The sequence below is a fragment of the Bubalus bubalis genome, chromosome 3 (assembly GCF_019923935.1).
Source record: "Bubalus bubalis isolate 160015118507 breed Murrah chromosome 3, NDDB_SH_1, whole genome shotgun sequence".
In the NCBI taxonomy this organism is placed as follows: Eukaryota; Metazoa; Chordata; class Mammalia; order Artiodactyla; family Bovidae; genus Bubalus; species Bubalus bubalis.
Window position 1 is genome coordinate 19,325,191 of NC_059159.1, and position 18,507 is coordinate 19,343,697.

The window sequence follows — 18,507 nt, forward strand, 5'->3', positions numbered from 1 at the left end:
CGTTTATTGGAAAAGCAGAGTACATGCAGAAAGAAGCATGGGCAAACTCCAAGAGTCTTGAGAGCCATGCCTTTGGGAAGTTTAAATCCTTTATAAAGAGGCAGTTATCCAGGTCTTTGTCTTCTCTCTGGCCAACTGTCTTGTTTGTCCCCCTGGCTAATTTGTCTCAGGACCCTCCCCTAGGTGAGCACACACCCCTCAGCCAAGATGGATTCCAGCCCAGAGGCCTATGGGGTGACCTCCCTTCCTTTTGCCTCCCTTGCCCCATTCAGATTCAGATTCAGTTCAGTTACTCAATTGTGAGCGACTCTTCACGACCCCATGGACCGCAGTTAGCCAGGCTTCCCTGTCCATCACCAACTCCCAGAGCTTGCTCAAACTCATGTCCATCAAGTCGGTGACGCCATCCAACCATCTCATCCTCTGTCTGTCCCCTTCTTCTGCCTTCAATCTTGCCCAGAATCAGGGTCTTTTCCAATGAGTTAGTTCTTTGCATCAGGTGGCCAAAGTATTGGAGTTTCAGCTTCAGCATCAGTCCTTCCAATGAATATTCAGGACTGATTTCCTTTAGGATGGACTGGTTGGGTCTCCTTGCAGTCCAAGGGACTCTCAAGAGTCTTCTCTAACACCACAGTTCAAAAACATCAATTCTTCGGTGCTCAGCTTTCTTTATAGTCCAACTCTCACATGCATACATGACTGTTGGAAAAACGATAGCTTTGACTAGACAGACCTTTGTTGGCAAAGTAATGTCTCTGCTTTTTAATATGCTGTCTAGGTTGGTCATAGCTTTTATTCCAAGGAGTAAGCGTCTTTTAATTTCATGGCTGCAGTTACCATCTGCAGTGATTTTGGAGCCCCCCAAAATAAAGTCTGTCACTGTTTCCATTGTTTCCCATCTATTTTCCATGAAGTGATGGGACCAGATGCCATGATCTTCGTTTTCTGAATGTTGAGTTTTAAGCCAACTTTTTCACTCTCCTCTTTCACTTTTATCAAGAGGCTCTTTAGTTCTTAGCTTTCTGTCATAAGGGTGGTGTCATCTGCGTATCTGAGGTTAAAGGAGGGGGAATATGGGATCTCTTGATCTTTTGCTTCAAGGTTTAGTCCCTCTTTGTTCTTGCCAAGACTGCTATCTTAAAGTGTCCACATGAGACAAATCCTGGCTATTTACCCTGTTTCTGTTGTTACTTCCATTTCAGAGCACAAACAGGAGTCTGACTATAAATGCCTAACCTGGAGCCCACCTCTCTCCTGTCTCAGGAAATACAAACAGGAAGCTTGTTGAAAGTGTCCTGCCTGAAGCCCATTTTTTTCTCGTCCCCAAGAAATCTAAATAGGAAGAAGCCAGTTGTAAATGCCTAGCCTGGAGCCCATCTTTCTCCTACCTCAAGATCGGATAGACAACCACTCCTAGCCAGTCTTGGGCTTGGCCTTTCCGATGTGCACTTGACCTGAGTCTGGACTCAGGCAGGTCCAGGAAAGCCTCCAGCTGGGCCATGGTGTGGTGGGCAGAGCAGGCCCTATAGGGGGAAGGGGGAGACTCCACACACCAAATGTCAACTCTCTAAGCTGGAGGGACCTGAGAGCTCAACCAGCCCACTGGTACTCAAATACCAGTGTTAGAATCACTGGTGCACTTGGAAGAAATGCATAGTCCCAGGCCCAGCCTCAGAGATGGTTTTGGTAGTTTATTTTCTTCTTTTTTTCGGCAGTACCATGCCAGTGCCCCTTGCATTGGAAGCATGGAGTCCTAATTACTGGACCACCAGTGAAATCCTGGTTTGGGAAGGTCTTGATGGGGTCCCAGAATCATCTTTTTAACCAGCTTCCTGAAGGACTGGGATGCAGGTGGTTCACAATTGGCTTTGAGAAATCAGGATCCAGGCTAACCCCACAGGCTCCCTCCTCCTCACCAGCTTATGTGGGAGAACTTAGCCCTGAGTCTGAGGATGGAAGGAAGGGAGGAGAAAGTGGCATCTGGAAGGGGAATTAAGAGGGACCTGTGACTGGGCACCCAGGCCCAGGGGACCCTCCCATAGCAGATACAAACTTCGAGAAGACCCTCTGAGCCCTGCCTGACCCCTCGAAGGTCCAGCGGCTGTATGCTTTGCCCAAGGATGTGACCATCTTGGAGAGGTCCCAGTTTCCAGCTGGAACTGTGAGGCCACCGCATCAGGCTCCAGGGCTGACGAAGCCTTCAGGGTCAGCTGAGATGGGCAGGAGGAAAGCTTGGGAAGGGTGGGGGAGAGACCTGGACTCTGGCAGGAGGATTCTGAAGTCATAGCAGAAAGCTTGTCCAAGTTAGTGCAAGTTCAGCCCTCCCAGAGATTCAAGGAGGGCGTTTGGTGGCTAGACTGAGCTGAACTTTGAAAAGCCCGGCTCGTCCCCCGACATGGGGAGGGTAGAGGCTGGGGTCATGTCTCCCTTAGGGTCCCGCCAAGAGGCTTCGTCATCTTCTGAAGTCTGTAAAGACAACAGTATGGGGTAAAAATCGGAGCCCAGCTGGGGGATCTCCAGGCAGCTATCGGGTCCACTCTGGACTTTCCCACAAGCTCTGGGCCTCTGTCCATCTAAGAGATGTAGGACTAACCACTCCTTCTCCCAGGACCCCCGAGGCTTTGTTTCATAACCCCCATTTCCCCATTCCCTGGGGGAGCATCCTTATGGCCTCAGGCCTGGTTCTGACTGCAGACATGGGAATCCTGCCAGCCCAGAACTCTTTAAGCTGTCACTCCCACCATGCTACTCAAGAATTTTTCTGGGTCAGGAAAAAAAGAGGATGTGAAGTCAGGAGCCCTGACTTCCCAGGTGAAATGGCCAAGACTCTGGTTATGATGGGGGTGGTGGGTGGACGCTGAGAGTAGGGCCCTCCCCCACTTCCCTGCATTGTCAGAGTGGAGCCAAGCTAGGCGGCTCCAGGCTCCCAGAGCCCTCTGTCCACACCTGGCTCAGGCACCAGATCTCCGTGTTGGAGCTGGCGGAGGGCTCGGGGCTGGCAGGAGGCCCAGTGGGCTCTGCAAGCTTGATCACAGCGGACTCCGGGACCCAGCTGTTCCCCAGCGCCTGAAACACAGATTCAGTCAGAACAGCCTGTTCTCGGCAGCCGCAGGGATGGGCTGCAAGCCGGAGAAGCAGGAGGGACAGGCAGCGGGTGGGCTGTGGAGTCAGAGTCCTTACGGTCAATTTACTACGTCTCAGTGTGACCTTGGGTGAGCCACCTAACTTCTCTGGGGCCCAATTTCCCAAGCTATAAAACGGGGAGTGAAATATTCCCCTTAGGAAAATAATAAACATTTCTGATAATGTTTTATCACACTCAACAACTGGGAACTCCTGGAGTGATTAATTTGTTTCCATGATTGTTATTTATCTCCTTGAAGCAGGAAGACTGCAGGCTGCAGGCTTTTTGTCATAGGCCGGAGACAGCAAAGTTGGACACGTCAAAGACTCACCGAATAACAAACAGCACAGGAAAGATTCCTTAGGAATCGTCCATCTGAGCAACCCCTCCTTGATCAGATGAGAAAACCGAGGCCCAGGGAGGAAAGACAGGTAGTCTAGAACAAGTGAGGCAGCCCATCTCCTGACACTCAGCTGCTCTCACGGGTCCTCAGGTCTGAGTGCTGGGCCCCTCTACCTCTCACTCTCTTGCCCAGCAGCTGGGCAGAGCAGAGGCTGGAGCTGGCAGAGGCCCCCAGCCACTTCTCCTAAGGGTACAGCTGCCCAGCAGATCCCACAGTCTGATGGGCACTGAAACCAAGGAAAGAAGCTCCCACTTCCTGGATAACTACGAGATGGCTCATCTCACTTGTTCTAACCACAGTCCCGAGAGATGGGAAAACCGAGGCTCAGAGAGGTGATGTCACTCACCAGACGTCACACAGCAGATGAGTGGCTGAGCCGGGCCTTGAACCTGTGACTATCTGACCTCAGATCCAAGCTCTTTCCTATGCTATTCTGCCATCCTGGCAGGGCCTCATGCACACTTTTCTTAGTGACAGTGTCTCTTGTCTACTAACTGGCCCCGGCTTTGAGCAATACCCTAGCTGTGGGGGGTGGGGTAGAGGTGAACGTGTGAGCCACCTCTAGCGACACCTGCAGGCTGATGGGGACAAGGTAAGAGTCAGAACAGAGTTTCTCAGGTGAGATATGACTGGGGGAATGAGGGCCTGAAGGCATGGGGGAGGCGGAAGGATGTCACAAATGCTGTCACTCATGGCCCTTGCCCACCCCAGCCCTGCCTGTGGCAAGGACATGGCAGAGCTGGGCTGGATCAGAGATCTCCCAAGGTCACTTCCATTTCCCATGAATCCCATACCGACAGCCTTGGGATTTGGTCAAAACCCAGCCACTGCTGACACTGGCCATCAACAGCTGCAGAAATGTCACCTACTCAGGGGTGACCGAATTTGAGGAAAGAGCTTCAGGGGGGCAGAGACCAAACCACATATGTAGGCTGTGGCCAGGACCACTGCCCTCTGCCCCAGGAGCATCTGCATCTCTCAATGGTCCCTCTGCCCACGCAGTGGACCCTGGGCTGTTCCAGCAAGCGTGGAGGCATTTTCTGGATTGTATTATACAAGATCTATATGAGCCTCTATTTCTGCATGTGTGCTAAGTCTCTTCAGTTGTGCCCAACTCTATGCAACCCTATGGATTATAATAGCCTGTCAGTCTCCTCTGTCCATGGGATTTTCCAGGCAAGAATACTGGAGTGGGTTGCTGTGTCCTCCTCCAGGGGATCTTCCTGACCCAGGGATTGAACTCACATCTATTATGTCTCCTATATTGGCAGGCAGATTCTTTCCCACTAGCGCCACCTGGGAAGCTTCTAGAAAAACAGGTAGGTGAGGCAGCATCAAGATTCTCTCTCCAGCCCAGCCTCTCTTTCTGAGTTGGGGAGGGGTGAGCCCCAGGATGTAGAGCCAGGAGGAGGGTCCTGGCGGTGGCCATGTCAGCCCCTGCATCTGTCTCCATGACCTCTCCCTCACTCCCATCCACCCCGTTGGTCTCGTTGAGCTTCCTGAGACAACAACAGCTGCTTCCTAAGCGAAGGACGGCCCAGTACCCCATCCCACCGCAGGCTCTCCCTGGGGGGATCCGGCCTAAGTCTTTTGTCCTTGCTGGCGCCAGGAAAGAAGGCAATGGCAGTCCCCCTTTCCTGCTCTAGTGTTTAAGGGAATCAGAGTGGAGGCATCTCAGTAAACAGCTGAGAAAGGAGAGATCAGGTTGGGTGGGTGGGGGGAGGCACATGGGGCTGCTCTCTTCTAAGGGGTGACCTTCTCTGTAGGGTGCTGATATGGAAACCGGGGGTCTCTCCTTGCAGGGGTAAGAGAGGGGCCTGGCAGCAGGTAGCCTCTCTCCAGGAAAATGGGCACAGGGACCCCCCCCATTCTTCCTGCCCCCTGCCCCCTCAGTCCGAACGTCAGGGTAGCATACCGCCTTGGTCTCAGAACCAAGGAAAGCTCAGAGAAGGGTGCTCTGGAAAGAGAAGAAATGAAGGTCAAGACCTCTGGAGCCACCCACCGCCTGCTGTGTGACCCTGGGCAAGACGTTTTCCCTCTCTGGGCCTCAGTGCTCTCTTCTGCAAAAGCAGACTAGCATCTATTGGTAGTCATATTCCAGTGTGCTGTCGGAATCCCCCAAGGCTGTGTTTAAAATTCAGGTTCCTAGCCCCACCCCTCGGAGAAGGCAATGGCACCCCACTCCAGTACTCTTGCCTGGAAAATCCCACGAACGGAGGACCCTGATAGGCTGCAGTCCATGGGGTCTCGAAGAGTTGGACACGACTGAGTGACTTCACTTTCATGCATTGGAGAAGGAAATGGCAACCCACTCCAGTGTTCTTGCCTGGAGAATCCCAGGGACGAGGGAGCCTGGTGGGCTGCCATCTATGGGGTCGCACAGAGTCGGACACGACTGAAGCAACTTAGCAGCAGCAGCCCCACCCCTAGAGGGTTTGGTTGGGACTGGTGTAGAAGAGAATGTTTCTAATAGGCCCCCACCCCCACCCCCACCCCTACCCCCAGGTGTTTTGAAAGGGAGTTTGTACCAAACTTAGAGAAAGGCTGGGTTAGATGATCGCAAAGACCCGCTGTGGATCCAGCTCCAATGTTCTCTGATGCTACAAGGACAGGAATGAGAATGGGGCCCTAGGCCAGAAGCAGAGACCTGCTGGCACCTGATGGGAAGTCAGGGTGAATCTTGACTTCTGGCCTCAGGGGCATCTGAGCTTGGGCCTGCCTCCTTCCTTACCAAGTGGGAGAGATGGATCTTGTCCTTCTTCTGTGTCTCCGAGGCCAGTTGAGCTGAAAGAGACAGGAAGGAGCACCTTGAAGCCGGGAGCTGCTCCCACAGAGATGGACGGCCCCTTGCACCTGGGGCTTCCCAGGCAAGAAGATTTGGCAGAGAAGCCCAACCCCTTGGCAGTGACCCTGACTTTTGAGATCATTACATGGAAATCCCAGTGTGTGCGCCAGAAACTGGCTAGGGAAGTGATTCTGTGTGCTCAGGTCATTGTTTCTTAAACCTCAATGTGTGTATAGGAAATTTTATTAAAATGCAGATTCTAATTCAGTAGGTTGAGGTTGGGGCCCTAAAGCCTGAATTTCTAACAGGCTACCCAGGGATGTCGCTGCTGCCAGCTGGGGACTGCAATTTGAGAGGCAAGGGACTACAAGGCTCTCAGGTTGTGATTGGAATGTTTTCACCCCGTGGGATCCTCCCAACTCCTCTGAGGGGATCTAGGGACATGGGCAGAGTTGACATTTCTTCCTGGGGGCCACACAAAGAGGAGGTGGGTGGCAGGCCCATCGTTTCCCACCACGGCCACTTGTACTGGCACAACATTGCCAGTTGGCAAATTTGGCTTCCTGGCTGTACTGCTTCCCAGCTATACCAAGGGCAAACTGCTTAACCACTCTGTGCCTCAGTTTCTTGCCCTATAAAATGGGGTATTTGTAGGTATTGTAATGCATGCGTGCATGCTAAGTTGCTTCAGTCATATCTTGACTCTTTGCTACCCTATGGACTGTAGCCTACCGGGCTCCTCTATCCATGGGATTCTCCAGGCAAGAATATTACAGTGGGTTGCCAAGCCCTCCTCTAGGCGATATTCTCGACCCAGGGATCAAACTCTTGTCTTCTGCAGCTCCTGCATTGCAGGCGGATTCTTTACCGCTGAGCCACCAGGGAAGCCCAGGTTTTGCAATAAGTAGTTCCGAACTCCACAGTATTGAGATTAAAGGAGATAAAAACAACATAAGCCACACCACAGTGCCTGGCACAAGGCGTCTCCCAGTACTGTTATTTTAGTTAAACCTTCTTTATCTGTCCCATCCACCTCAGGAGCTACATATGGCCACTGAGCACTGGAAATGTGATTACTTTGAATTATACTGGGTTTCAAAGACTTTATATGAAAAACTGAATGTGGAATATATATAATTAGTATTTTATATTGATTCCATGTTGAAATGATAAAGTTTTGGATGTATCATGTTAAATAAAGTTTATTATTAGAATTAACATCACTAGTTTCTTCTTTATTGTGTGTGACTATTAGGGAAATCTTAAAAAATTTATTTATTTCTAATTGTAGGATAATTGCTATACAATATTGTGTTGGTTTCTGTCATACATCAACATGAATCAGGTACACATATGTCCCCTCCCTCTTGAACCTTGCTCCCACCTCCCACTCCATCCCACTCCTCTAGGTTGTCACAGAGCCCTGGTTTGAATTCCCCGAGTCATACAGCGAATTCCCACTGGCTATCTATTTTACATATGGCAGTGTATATGTTTCCATGCTACTCAGTCAGGGAATTTTAAACCACACATGTGACTTGTATTCTATTTCTGTAGGCCATATATCTGGGGAAGCTGAGGCTCAAGGAAGTTAGGTGACTTGCCCAAGGCCACACAGCTAAAAAACGGCAGAGCTGGGAATTTGAAGCCAAGCCTTGAAAGGGGCTGAGCATCTCTAGAGACACAGCAGTAGGTGTAGGGCCTCAAGGTACATCCTGTTCAAGTGCTCCGGCCCGCACTCCACCCTGTAGTCAGTCCTCACACGAGGTCAGAACCTGCAGAGACTGGACATGGATGGGTTCATGGGATCAACAGGGAGCGACGTGGCTGATGAGCTTGACCAGACAGATCAAAGCAAGATGAGAGCCCCCCAGTGTCTTGCTTCCCCATTTGAATTGCTTGTGGACTGCCCCGTGGGTCCCTCAGAAAAGAGGAGCAGGGCTCCTGATACCCATGTCTGAGATGCACACACTGAGCCCCACAAGGTCTCTCTGGGGTCATGGGGGCATTGTGGGTCTCAGGGAGACCCCTGGCTGAGAGCCCTTCACCCCTCCCGTCCACATGGCTCACCTTTTTCTCTCCGTTGAAACATGTAGTTGCCGAGGGCGGCCAGGCCTGTGGCCAGCAGAAGGGCTAGCAGCACCAGGACTGGGGCCAAGATCCGGATCAGTGGGATGGACACCCTGTGAGCGAGAGGGAAGGAGCCTGGTGGCTGTCACCAGATGTCAGTGAAACACTGGGCATTCTTATTCTGAGTTCTGGTCACATCCCTCATCTCTCCCAAGGAGATCAGAGAGCACCAGGGACTAGAACATCCTGTTAGTCCCAATGGAAGGGGCTTCAGACCCCATCGCCAACCCCAGGAGACACTTTCAGCAGGGTCTGAACCCGTGAGCAGTTGCCTGGCTACCAGTAATGGAGTATGCATGCATGATCAGTCACTCAGTTGTGTCCAACTCTCTGTGACCCCATGGACTGTAGCCTGTGAGGATCCTCTGTCCATGGGATTCTCCAGGCAAGAATACTGGAGTGGGTTGCCATGCCCTCCTCCAGGGGAACTTCCCGACCCAGGGATTGAACCCACATCTCTTATGTCTCCTGCACTGGCAGGCAGGTTCTTTACCACTAACGCCACCTGAGAAGCGTAGTTTGTATATAACCCCCCAAGAGCCAGTCCTTCCACCTGGGAATCCAGTTAGGTAAGAAAAAATCATTTTGTTTGGTTCCATGTTTTCATGCTTGGCATAGGGCCCAGTGCAAAGTGTTCAGGCAAAAGCTGCTGGACTAGGGTGGCTTTCTCTAAAACTGGGCAGGGAGTGAGGTGGGGACTGGCAGCTATGGGGGCCTGCATATCCAAGGCAACAGGGCTGCTGGCCCCTGTAGTGCCGGGTAGGGGGTGGGACGGTGCAGAATCTGCCCTTCGTGAGCAGCTGCAACCCAGAGGAAGGAGTACTGGGTTCTTATTGGATCAGAGGCACCTTATAGTTTAGTGCTGACCTGAAAGCTGGCTTTGGTCACCTAGGGCTCACCTGGACTTGGAGCTGCTGCTGGGGACAAAACTGGTGTCCTGTGTTGAGGTGGAGTCCAGTTGTGTGGCTGGCTGGGAGATCCCTGCAGGAGGAGAGGTTGCTGAGTGAAGAGAGGTCCCTGCGTACGGAGAGGTTGCTGGGTGAGGAGAGATCCTTGCAAATGGAGAAGCTGCTGGGTGGAGAGAGGTCCCTGCATACGGAGAGGTTGCTGGGTGAGGAGAGATCCTTGCAAATGGAGAGGTTGCTGAGTGGAGAGAGGTCCCTGCATACGGAGAGGTTGCTGGGTGAGGAGAGATCCTTGCAAGTGGAGAAGCTGCTGAGTGGAGAGAGGTCCCTGCATACGGAGAGGTTGCTGGGTGAGGAGAGATCCTTGCAAATGGAGAGGTTGCTGGGTGAAGAGAGGTCCCTGCGTACGGAGAGGCTGCTGTGTGCTTGGACAGGGAGGTCCCTGTGAGCGGAGAGGCCTCAGCCTCTGTCTTCCCCAGCTTGGCTGTGGTGACTGTCAGGAGGAGACCAGGAGAAGGTACAAGTCCAAAAGCAATGCCTTGGCACCTTCCCTGATCCTTGATTCCCAGCATCCTCAGACCTCTGACCCTTGACCCCTGAGCCCTAGTCTCCCTAGGACTAATTTCTCAGAACCTCCCCAGCTACAGGGCACCCCAAACAGAGGTCTCAATGAAATTGTTTTGAGGACTTCCCTGGTGGTCCAGTGGTTAAGAATCTGCCTGTCAGTGCAGGGGACATGGTTCGATCCCTGGTCCGGAAAGATCCCACATGCCTCGGAGCAGCTAAGCCCTTGAGCCACAACGACTGGGCCCACACGCGTGTGCTCCACAGCAAGGGAAGCCACCGCAATAAGTGTGGTCAGAAGCCCGTGCACTGCAACAAAATGTAGCCTTTGCTCACTGCAACTAGAGAAAGCCTGGGCATGTCACTGAAGACCCAGCACAGCCAAAAAAAAAGAAAGACAAGAACTGTATTGAACAAGCAGGTCACACCTCAGGAACACCCCACTTTTGTGTTGCAGTCTGTCCTCTGTCATGGGGAGGTGCAATTCCCCTGCCCCCACCTCCATGACCCTGAATCCCTCCCAGGGAAGGAGGGATGTCTGTTACCTGGAAAGACAAGCAGAGAGACTGACATAGTCTTATCGAAGCCCAGTCTTTTGACCCCACACCAGTACTTCCCCATGTCCTTCAGGGTGAGGTTCCTCAGGATGACCGTGAACCTGTTCTCCTGCGGGTTGTCGTGGACCGACACCCTTCCTTCCTGGCCGTATTCTCCAGAGAAGACAGTCCCAGTGCAGCGGGAGATGAAGAGCCCAGCCTCGCGGCACCAGTACTTCTGGTTCTTCTTTAGCTGCTCCTCATAGGTGCATTGCAGGGACACGGTGTCACCTTCGAAGCCACTGATCTCCTTCGGGTCCACCACCGATCCGTAACCTGAAACCACAGCACATGTGAAGGCTGGAATTCCCTGATTTAAGTCCCAAGGTCAAGACCAGAAGGTTTTCCTCGGTCACTCCCTTCTTGGGGCAAACTTGGTAAGAGCTGGTACTCCACTCTGCCACTGAGGGACCTTGGGGCAGGGCTGTTACTGTTTCCCTAAACCTGATGTATTGAAGGCTGGTGATGGGGAAACTCTAGATTCAGACAGCCGAGAGTTTGAATCCCAGCACAGCTGCTTAGTAGCTGTGTGATCTGGGAAAACTGCTTGACCTCTCTAAGTTTTCTCACCTATAGAAAATATGTCCTATGTCACTGAATTAAGATGTTTTCATATGTAAGAGCTACCAAGATTTCATATAACATTAAAAAAAAGTCAATGGAACTGACATCAGTTATAAGATACATCCTAAATTTTATGTTAAAAAATTAAAAAAAAAGAAAAAGAAAAGCAGGCTTGTGAATTGATGAAATGGAATAATTCTTCATCTCTCAGGGTTGTTGTGAGCGCTACAGCAGAAGTTCAAGAAATATTTGCTGAGTTTAGTATAAGGGGTGTCTTCTCAGCTCCCTGGTTGGCACCGAGTCAGGAAATGAAGACAAAAGAGGCAAAGCTACACTCACAGCCACTCAGCCATGAGGAGTCCAGGACCCTCAGGTCTGGGGGAAGACCTGGCTCTCTGTTCCAGGAACAGCAAGTGGCCCCTCTGAGGGTGGAGGACGAGGAGTAGGGTGGGGCGAAGCCTGGAAGGATTAGGCGGCGGGGGTTGCGTCACAGCCATAGCGAAGGTAGCTTCAGGAGGTCCCTCTAGCAGACCCAGGGGGCGAGCTTGGGGATGAGCCCCGCATCCCTCCACCCTCGCCCCCATCTCACCTGGGAGCACGAGGCAGCCCCATAGCATGAGGAGGGGCCGCATGGTGAGCGCCGGGCCGCTCGGGAGCGCACACGGCTGGGCAACTGGGAGCTCCTCTCTTGGCTACACGGGGCTTTAACTTCCTCCAGAGGCAGATGGAGACCAGGAAGGGAGGGGAGGAGCCGTGCGGGTCCTGGGGACGCAGGAGGCGCCTCCGCTGTTCCCTCTACTGCCCCTCAGCACGCGCCGACCCCACCCCTGAAAGCCCACGGAGCGCTTCTCCCAAACTCCCGCAGGAGATCTTAACTCCAGAGGGCCTGGGTGTAGAATTCAGGGAGACCGTGAATCCGGGTGGGAAAATGGTGCATCTTTACTTTCACTAACCTTGAAGTAACATTTATTTTTTCCTTAGGAGTCGTGTTTGCCGTGCTGTGCTGTGCTTAGTCACTCAGTCGTGTCCAGCTCTTTGTGACCCCATGGACTCTAGCCCGCCAGGCTCCTCTGTCCACGGGGATTCGGTGACTGTCACCAATTAAAAATCATGACACTAGCCCTTCAACTTGTCACCGATAGCGTGAAATACTGTGTGTGCACCCCCCCACTTAGTTATTAGATCTGCCACTACAGTAAGTTATATAAAGTGCTAATGAAAAAGCACATTTATTATAGCATTACATAATTATAAGTATTTTAATAACCCCTTCAATATTATTGGTTTTCTTCTAAACGTATATTCTGTTTTATACGTTTAAAAGACCATTATTCTCAGACGTGGTGCATAAGCTTCAACAATGGTCCATGGTACACAGGGTAGGGGGCTCAGAGGCAGTGCCAACTTGCCCCTTGTCCCCATCGCTTCCCGAAGGGCGCAGTATTGCCCTTGGCCACTAGGCGGCGGTGCAGACGGAGGTGAGGGAAGCTGTCCGGCTGGGCCGAGCCGGGTGCTTGGAGCCACCTGCAGGCCACGCAGAAAGGCTGGGCTCCCCAGGCGCACTGAGTTCTCTTGGCCTTATAAGTGAGCTAGAGGTTTCCCACGGTGGAACCAAATCCTTGAAAGGGAACAAAACAAACATGCACGCTGGAGGGAGTCCTGGCATATCGTTTTCCCAAAATAGCTCTGTCGGTTGTTTTTTTCTGACTCCAAAGTCATACATGTTGTAAGCAAAATTTTACATAATGCAGAAATGTTAAAAAAAAAAAAAAAGAGAGAGAGAGAACAATGGGAGTGTTTGTTATTCCCCTCTTTTCTTAGAAAACCACTGTTAATGTTTTGGCATATGTATTTCCATATGTACAGGTGGAACTTTTACCCACTTGCTGGGCTAATATTTGAAGCATCAATTAACTCAGTGGTTCTGGGAAGGGAGATTGTGTGTGTGTGTGATTCTGGTGATGTGGGAGTTATGTTTTATTTTCTTTTATTTTTCATTGAAGTATAGTTGATTTGGGGTCTTCCCTGGTGGCTCAGTGGTAAAGAATCTGCCTGCCAATGGGTTCTTGGGTTTGGGAAGATCCCCTGAAAAAGGAAATGGCAACTCATTCCAGTACCCTTGCCTGGGAAATCCTATGGACAGAGGAACCTGGTGGGCTATAGTCCATGGGCTCTCAAAAGAGTTGGACCACAACTTATTGACTAAGCAACAACAAAATAGTTGAATTACAGTGTTGTGTCAATTAGGAGATATGTTTTAATTTCACAACATTGTAGGGGGAGCTGCTGGCATTTAATGGGCAGGGACAGGAGTTCAAAAGGGTAAGAATTCTGTTATGGTCTCAGACTACGAAAGGTAATCACAGTTTTAAAAACACAGATCAAAATAATTTTAATTCTAGTGGTTAATAGTGTATCAGCTCTTTTTTGGGGGTGGTCCTTATACAGAATAATTTCTGATCTTGTTTTCCTTAAATCCTAACTTATTTGTTATAAGCAGGGGCAAGCGTCTGACACTTGATTGTGTTATTCCAGTGTCATGGGGCCTCAGCATCAATACTTTGAAAAAGGTGAAGTGAAGTCGCTCATTCATGTCCATCTCTTTGTGACCCCGTGGACTGTAGCCCACCAAAGTCCTCTGTCCATGGGATTTTCCAGGCAAGAATACTGGAGTGGGTTGCCATTTCCTTCTCCAGGAGATCTTCCTGACCCAGGGATTGAACCCGGGTCTCCTGCATTATAGACAGACGCTTTACCATCTGAGCCACCAGAGAACTCAGCACTTTGAAATATGTGTTACATGGTTACAAATTGTTTTCCTTTGATTTTTTTTTTCCCCTTCTACTACAGCCCAGGCATTATACTGTCATTTTTTTAAAATTAGGTGTGTGAAAAAGCATGTTATTTATGATATTTTGGGAGAGTAAAGGCAGTGTGGCAAAATTTTTATTTTATGGAGAGGGAATGGCGTCTACTGTGTGCCCCCTATTCCCTTCATGTGTATTATGATGTCCTTCCCCTCCACCCCACCATCTCCACACTTAGCCAGGAGAGAGGGAGGTCTGACAACTCCGTTAGAAATAGATCCTGCAGGACTTCCCTGGTGGCCCAGTGGTTAAGAATCTGCCTGCCAATGCAGGGCACGTGGGTTCGATCCATGGTCTGGGGAGATTCCACATGCCATGGAGCAACTAAGCCCGTGTACCAAAACTACTGAGCCCGGGATCTAGAGCCTGCAGGGTGTAAGTACTGAGCCTGCCTGCTGCAACCACTGAAGCCCGTACACCCTAGAGCCCGTGCTCTTCAACAAGAGAAGCCACCACCATGAGAAGCCTGAGCACGGCAACTAGAGAGTAGTCCCCACTTGCTGTAACTAGAGAAAGCCTGCACGAAGCAACGAAGACCCAGTGCAGCCAAAAATAAAGAAATAAATTACTTTCAAAAAAGAAAAAGATCCTAGGGAGAAGATGCTGGAGTGAGGCACTGGTCTGGGTCCTACGCCTGATCCTGCCCTATGGAGTATGAGGGGTGGACAACAGATACAAACCCCCCCATACACAATAGGTTTGGAGATCTGAGAGGAGAGGATACTTGTGTCCTGCTTTCCTTCCTGGAGCACTTGGAGGTGCCCTCCCGTCCCAGGATAGGAGAGCAGGGGGCAAAAGGGTTCCTGGACCAATGGGCTTATGGCAGCCTCAGTACATCCTCACGACATCCATAAGCCCAAAGATGGTTTGGCCATGCCTGCTGGTGCCATAGCTGGGGTGAGGGGATAGGGCAGCTGCCATGGGGAGGAGGAAACAACCACAGTGCAGCCCATCAGAAACTGGGGAGCCCAGTGGATGCTAGCACTGGGCAGACAGTGAGGAAGGCTGTCCTCTAGTGCTCTAGGCCCTGATGGTAAGTAAAGACCTCCAGGTTTAGAGTCCCTTCCCGGGTGGTACTAGTGGTAAAGAATCCACTGGCCAATGTGGTAGAGAGTAACAGACACGGGTTTGATCCTTGGGTTGGGAAGATCCCCTGGAGGAGGGCATGGCAACACACTGCAGTATTCTTGTCTGAAGAATCCCATGGACAGAGGAGCCTGGCGGGCTACAGTCCTTAGTGTTGCAAAGAGTCTGACGTGACTGAATCAACTCAGCACACACACACACAAGGGGAAGGAAGGAGCAGAGAAAACAATAAAGAGACCAAATTTACCCTGAGTCATCTGAGAAAACCCAGATTGAAATGGAAATCCCAGTTGCCAGGCAGGATTTAGAAAAAGCCTGTCGGCAGGGCAGGCAAAATCTGGCCCCGGAAGGGCCTGGCTTGACACGTGCCACTTTGTCACCTCCATCCATTCCCTCTGGTTTGGACTTTCTTTGGACTGAGTCACTTCTGTTGGTCATTTGTTCCCCTTGGATCAGGGCTTTCAGGATCAGCGCAATTGGCACTTGGCGGCAGATAATTCTTTGTTGTGGGGGGTCAATAACCTGTGTGTAGCAGCATCTCTGGCCACTACTCACTAGATGCTGTCAGTCTCCTCCATGTCCCCCAAGTATAGGCAATCAAAAACTCTCTAGACATTCTCAAATGTCTCTCTGGGAGGCAAAATTACTCTGGGTTGAGAACCACTGTCTTAGATGATGCATGAATCTTTGGAAAAAAAAAAAAAGAGCTGAAGTGTGTTTACACAGGTGCAGTAAGCAGGTTTTAGATGTAGGAGAGTGAGCTTTCTAATCCTGAACCTCAGAATTAGGAAGACTGTAGTCACAGGCAGAAGAAAGGAGATGGAAATGGCAACCCACTCCAGTATTCTTGCTTGGGAAGTCCCATGGACAGAGCCTGTCAGGCCTACAGTCTATAGGGTTGCAAGAGTTCGACACAACTAAGGGACTAAACAGGAGTCACAGGCAGCCCAGAACACACTCTCTGCAGGCAAGCCAGCTCTAAGGAAAAAGTAAAGGAAAGAGGGCTGGCTGACACATGCCTTGTTCCTCCTTCCAATTCATCAGTCAAATAAGTGAAGGTGTGGAGAGAGATCAAAGGTGTTATACCCAACAAAGATGACTGAGCCAGAGGCTGGAGAGAGCCTGGATCCCTGAGTCACCACTTGGAAGAGAGCTGATGCTCTTCCAAGCCAGCAGCAGGCTTGGTGTGAGCAAAAGATAGACTTTAATGTGTTTAGCCACACGTTACATGGTTAAAGAAGTTGTAGTTTTTGTTTCTGGAGTGTGTGAAGTGTCAAAGTGTTAGTGGCTCAGTCGTGTCCAACTCTTTGTGACCCCATGGACTGTAGCCCGAAAGACTCCCATGTCCGCTGAATTCTCCAGGCAAGAATACTGGAGTGAGTAGCCATTCCCTTCTCTAGGGGTTCTTCCCAAACCCAGGGATTGGATCCTAGTCTCCTGCATTGCAGGCAGATTCTTCACCATCTGAGGCACCAGGGAAGCCCTTGGGGTGTAGCTTAAGCCAACACAAAGTTTTTTTGTTTTCTCACATACATTTCATCCTCTACTCCACTTACCACTCCCTTGTCCCCAGCCAGTGGCAAACTCAATTGTTCAACTTCCTCCACTGTACAAATCTGAAAACTGCTTATGTTGACTGTTTAAAGGATTTTCTTTTTCATTTCTAGGAATGCCAGTGAAATGATGGGGGAGAGCAGCAATGTAAGATGGAAGTAATTAGGACCATCCTCTCTCAGAAGCTGGATGCAACAGACATATTTTTAAATATTCTCAAAAACATTGAAGGCTAACTACAATGTGGTATCTTGGATTGGATCCCAGAACAGAGAAAGAATATTAGAAAAGCTTGTTGCATGTTGTTTAGTTGCTGAGTTGTGTCCAACTCTTTTAAGACCCCATGGTTGGGAGCCTGCCAGGCTCCTCTGTCCATGGGATTTCCCAGGCAAGAGTACTGGAGTGGGTTGCCATTTCCTTCTCCAGGGGATCTTCCCAACCCAGGGATTGAACCCGCGTCTCTTGGATTGGCAGGTGGATTCTTTACCACTGAGCTACCAAGGAAACATTAGAAAAGCTAGTGAAATACTATTAAAGTCTGAAGGTTAATTAATAGTAATATATTAATGTTAATTTCTTAGATGTGACCAATGTACATGGTTATGTAAGATAGGGAAACACACATTAGGGGAAACAGAGTGACTGGTATTCAGGGATTTTCTGTACTAACTTTGCAAAGTTTTTGAAATCTAAAATCATTCCCCAGTGTAAAGTTTATTTGTTAAAAAAAAAAAAAAAAGGCAGGCAGCGAAGAGCTAACAAGAGCATGAGGGATTACCAAGCTGAGGTCTGCAAGTAGAAAACCCAGAAAGATGAGCTATGCAGGCAAGGTGCCTTTGTCTCTGGGAGCATTTACTGATCTAGAAGTGAGCTAAGAGTGTAGGGCCCTCTAAAGGTGAGGAATCTGTTATGTGTGTATTTTTATCACTCAAGAAGAGTTGCACTTTGGGAGAAGGATGAATTGCAAATAAACCAAGCCACCATGGACTTCACTCAGCTTCCTGTCTTTTGAGTGTCCTAGGAAACTTCAAGCTTTGAACTTGAATTTTAAATGGTCCTGGTCTAACAAGGGCTTAATCTCCAAAATATGCAAACAGCTCATACAACTCAACGATGAAAAAAACAAATAACCTAATCAAAAAGTGGGCAGAAGACCTTAACAGACATTTCTCCACAGAAGACATACATGGCCAGTAGGCGCATGAAAAGATGCTCAACATCACAAATTATTGTTCTTGTTGTAGTTTTAGTCACTAAGTCCTATCCAACTCTTTTGTGATCTCGTAGACTGTAGCTCACTAGGCTCCTTTGTTCATGGGAATTCCTAGGCAATTTCCTTCTCCAGGGGATCTTCCCAACCCAGGGATCTAACTCACATCTCTTGCATTGGCAGGCGGATTCTCTACTGCCGAGTCACCGGGGACATCCCCACTAATTATTGGAGAAATGCAAATCAAAATAATGAGCTACCACCTCTCACTAGTCAGAATTTGTTATTATTCAGTCTCTAAGTTGTGTCCAACTCTTTGCAACCCCATGGACTGCAGCACGCCAGGCTTATCTGTCCTTCACTATCTCCTGGAATTTGCTTAATTCGTGTCCATTGAGTCGGTGATGCTATCTAACCATCTCATCCTCTGCTGCTCCCTTCTCTTGCCTTCAATCTTTCCCAGCATCAGGGTCTTTTCCAATGAGTTGGCTCTTCCCAGTCAGGTGGCCAAAGTATTGAAGCTTCAGCTTCAGTCCTTCCAATGAATATTCAGGGTTGGTTTCCTTTAGGATTATTTGGTTTAATCTCCTTGCTGTCCAAAGGACTCTCAAGAGTCTTCTTCAGCACCACAATTTGAAAGCATCAATTTTTCAGCACCCAGCCTTCTTTATGGTCCAACTCTCACATCCATACATGACTCCTGGAAAAATCGTAGCTTT

General features: G+C 49.9%; 1 protein-coding gene across 17 annotated transcripts; it reads right to left on the bottom strand.

Annotated features, from left to right (window-relative positions):
• Positions 1-933: 933 nt before the first annotated feature.
• On the bottom strand, positions 934-11,818 carry CD300LG (CD300 molecule like family member g). Of its 17 annotated transcripts, none has more exons than XM_006046851.4 (7): positions 11,661-11,818; positions 10,457-10,783; positions 9,342-9,423; positions 8,383-8,495; positions 6,259-6,311; positions 2,947-3,066; positions 934-2,466 (listed from the first exon to the last, which is right to left on the bottom strand). In XM_006046851.4, exons 1-7 carry the CDS (start codon positions 11,701-11,703, stop codon positions 2,353-2,355), a joined length of 852 nt encoding a protein of 283 aa, XP_006046913.1. In that variant the 5' UTR covers positions 11,704-11,818; the 3' UTR covers positions 934-2,352. The 17 variants fall into 17 exon arrangements, with proteins under 17 accessions (XP_006046913.1, XP_025135836.1, XP_006046912.1 ...); XM_025280051.3 differs by having other exon boundaries at positions 8,383-8,517; XM_006046850.4 differs by having other exon boundaries at positions 9,342-9,459.
• Positions 11,819-18,507: the final 6,689 nt, after the last annotated feature.

Excerpts from the sequence above, each read along its gene's own strand:
- CD300LG (XM_006046848.4), bottom strand. The coding sequence starts at position 11,703 with ATGCGGCCCCTCCTCATGCTATGGGGCTGCCTCGTGCTCCCAG. Across the intron at positions 9,676-10,456 it reads CTCTCTGCTTGTCTTTCCAG|GGACCTCTCTCCACTCAGCA; the intron begins GTAACAGACATC and ends CTCCGTATGCAG. Across the intron at positions 3,067-6,258 it reads AGATCCATCTCTCCCACTTG|GCGCTGGGGAACAGCTGGGT; the intron begins GTAAGGAAGGAG and ends TCTGTGTTTCAG.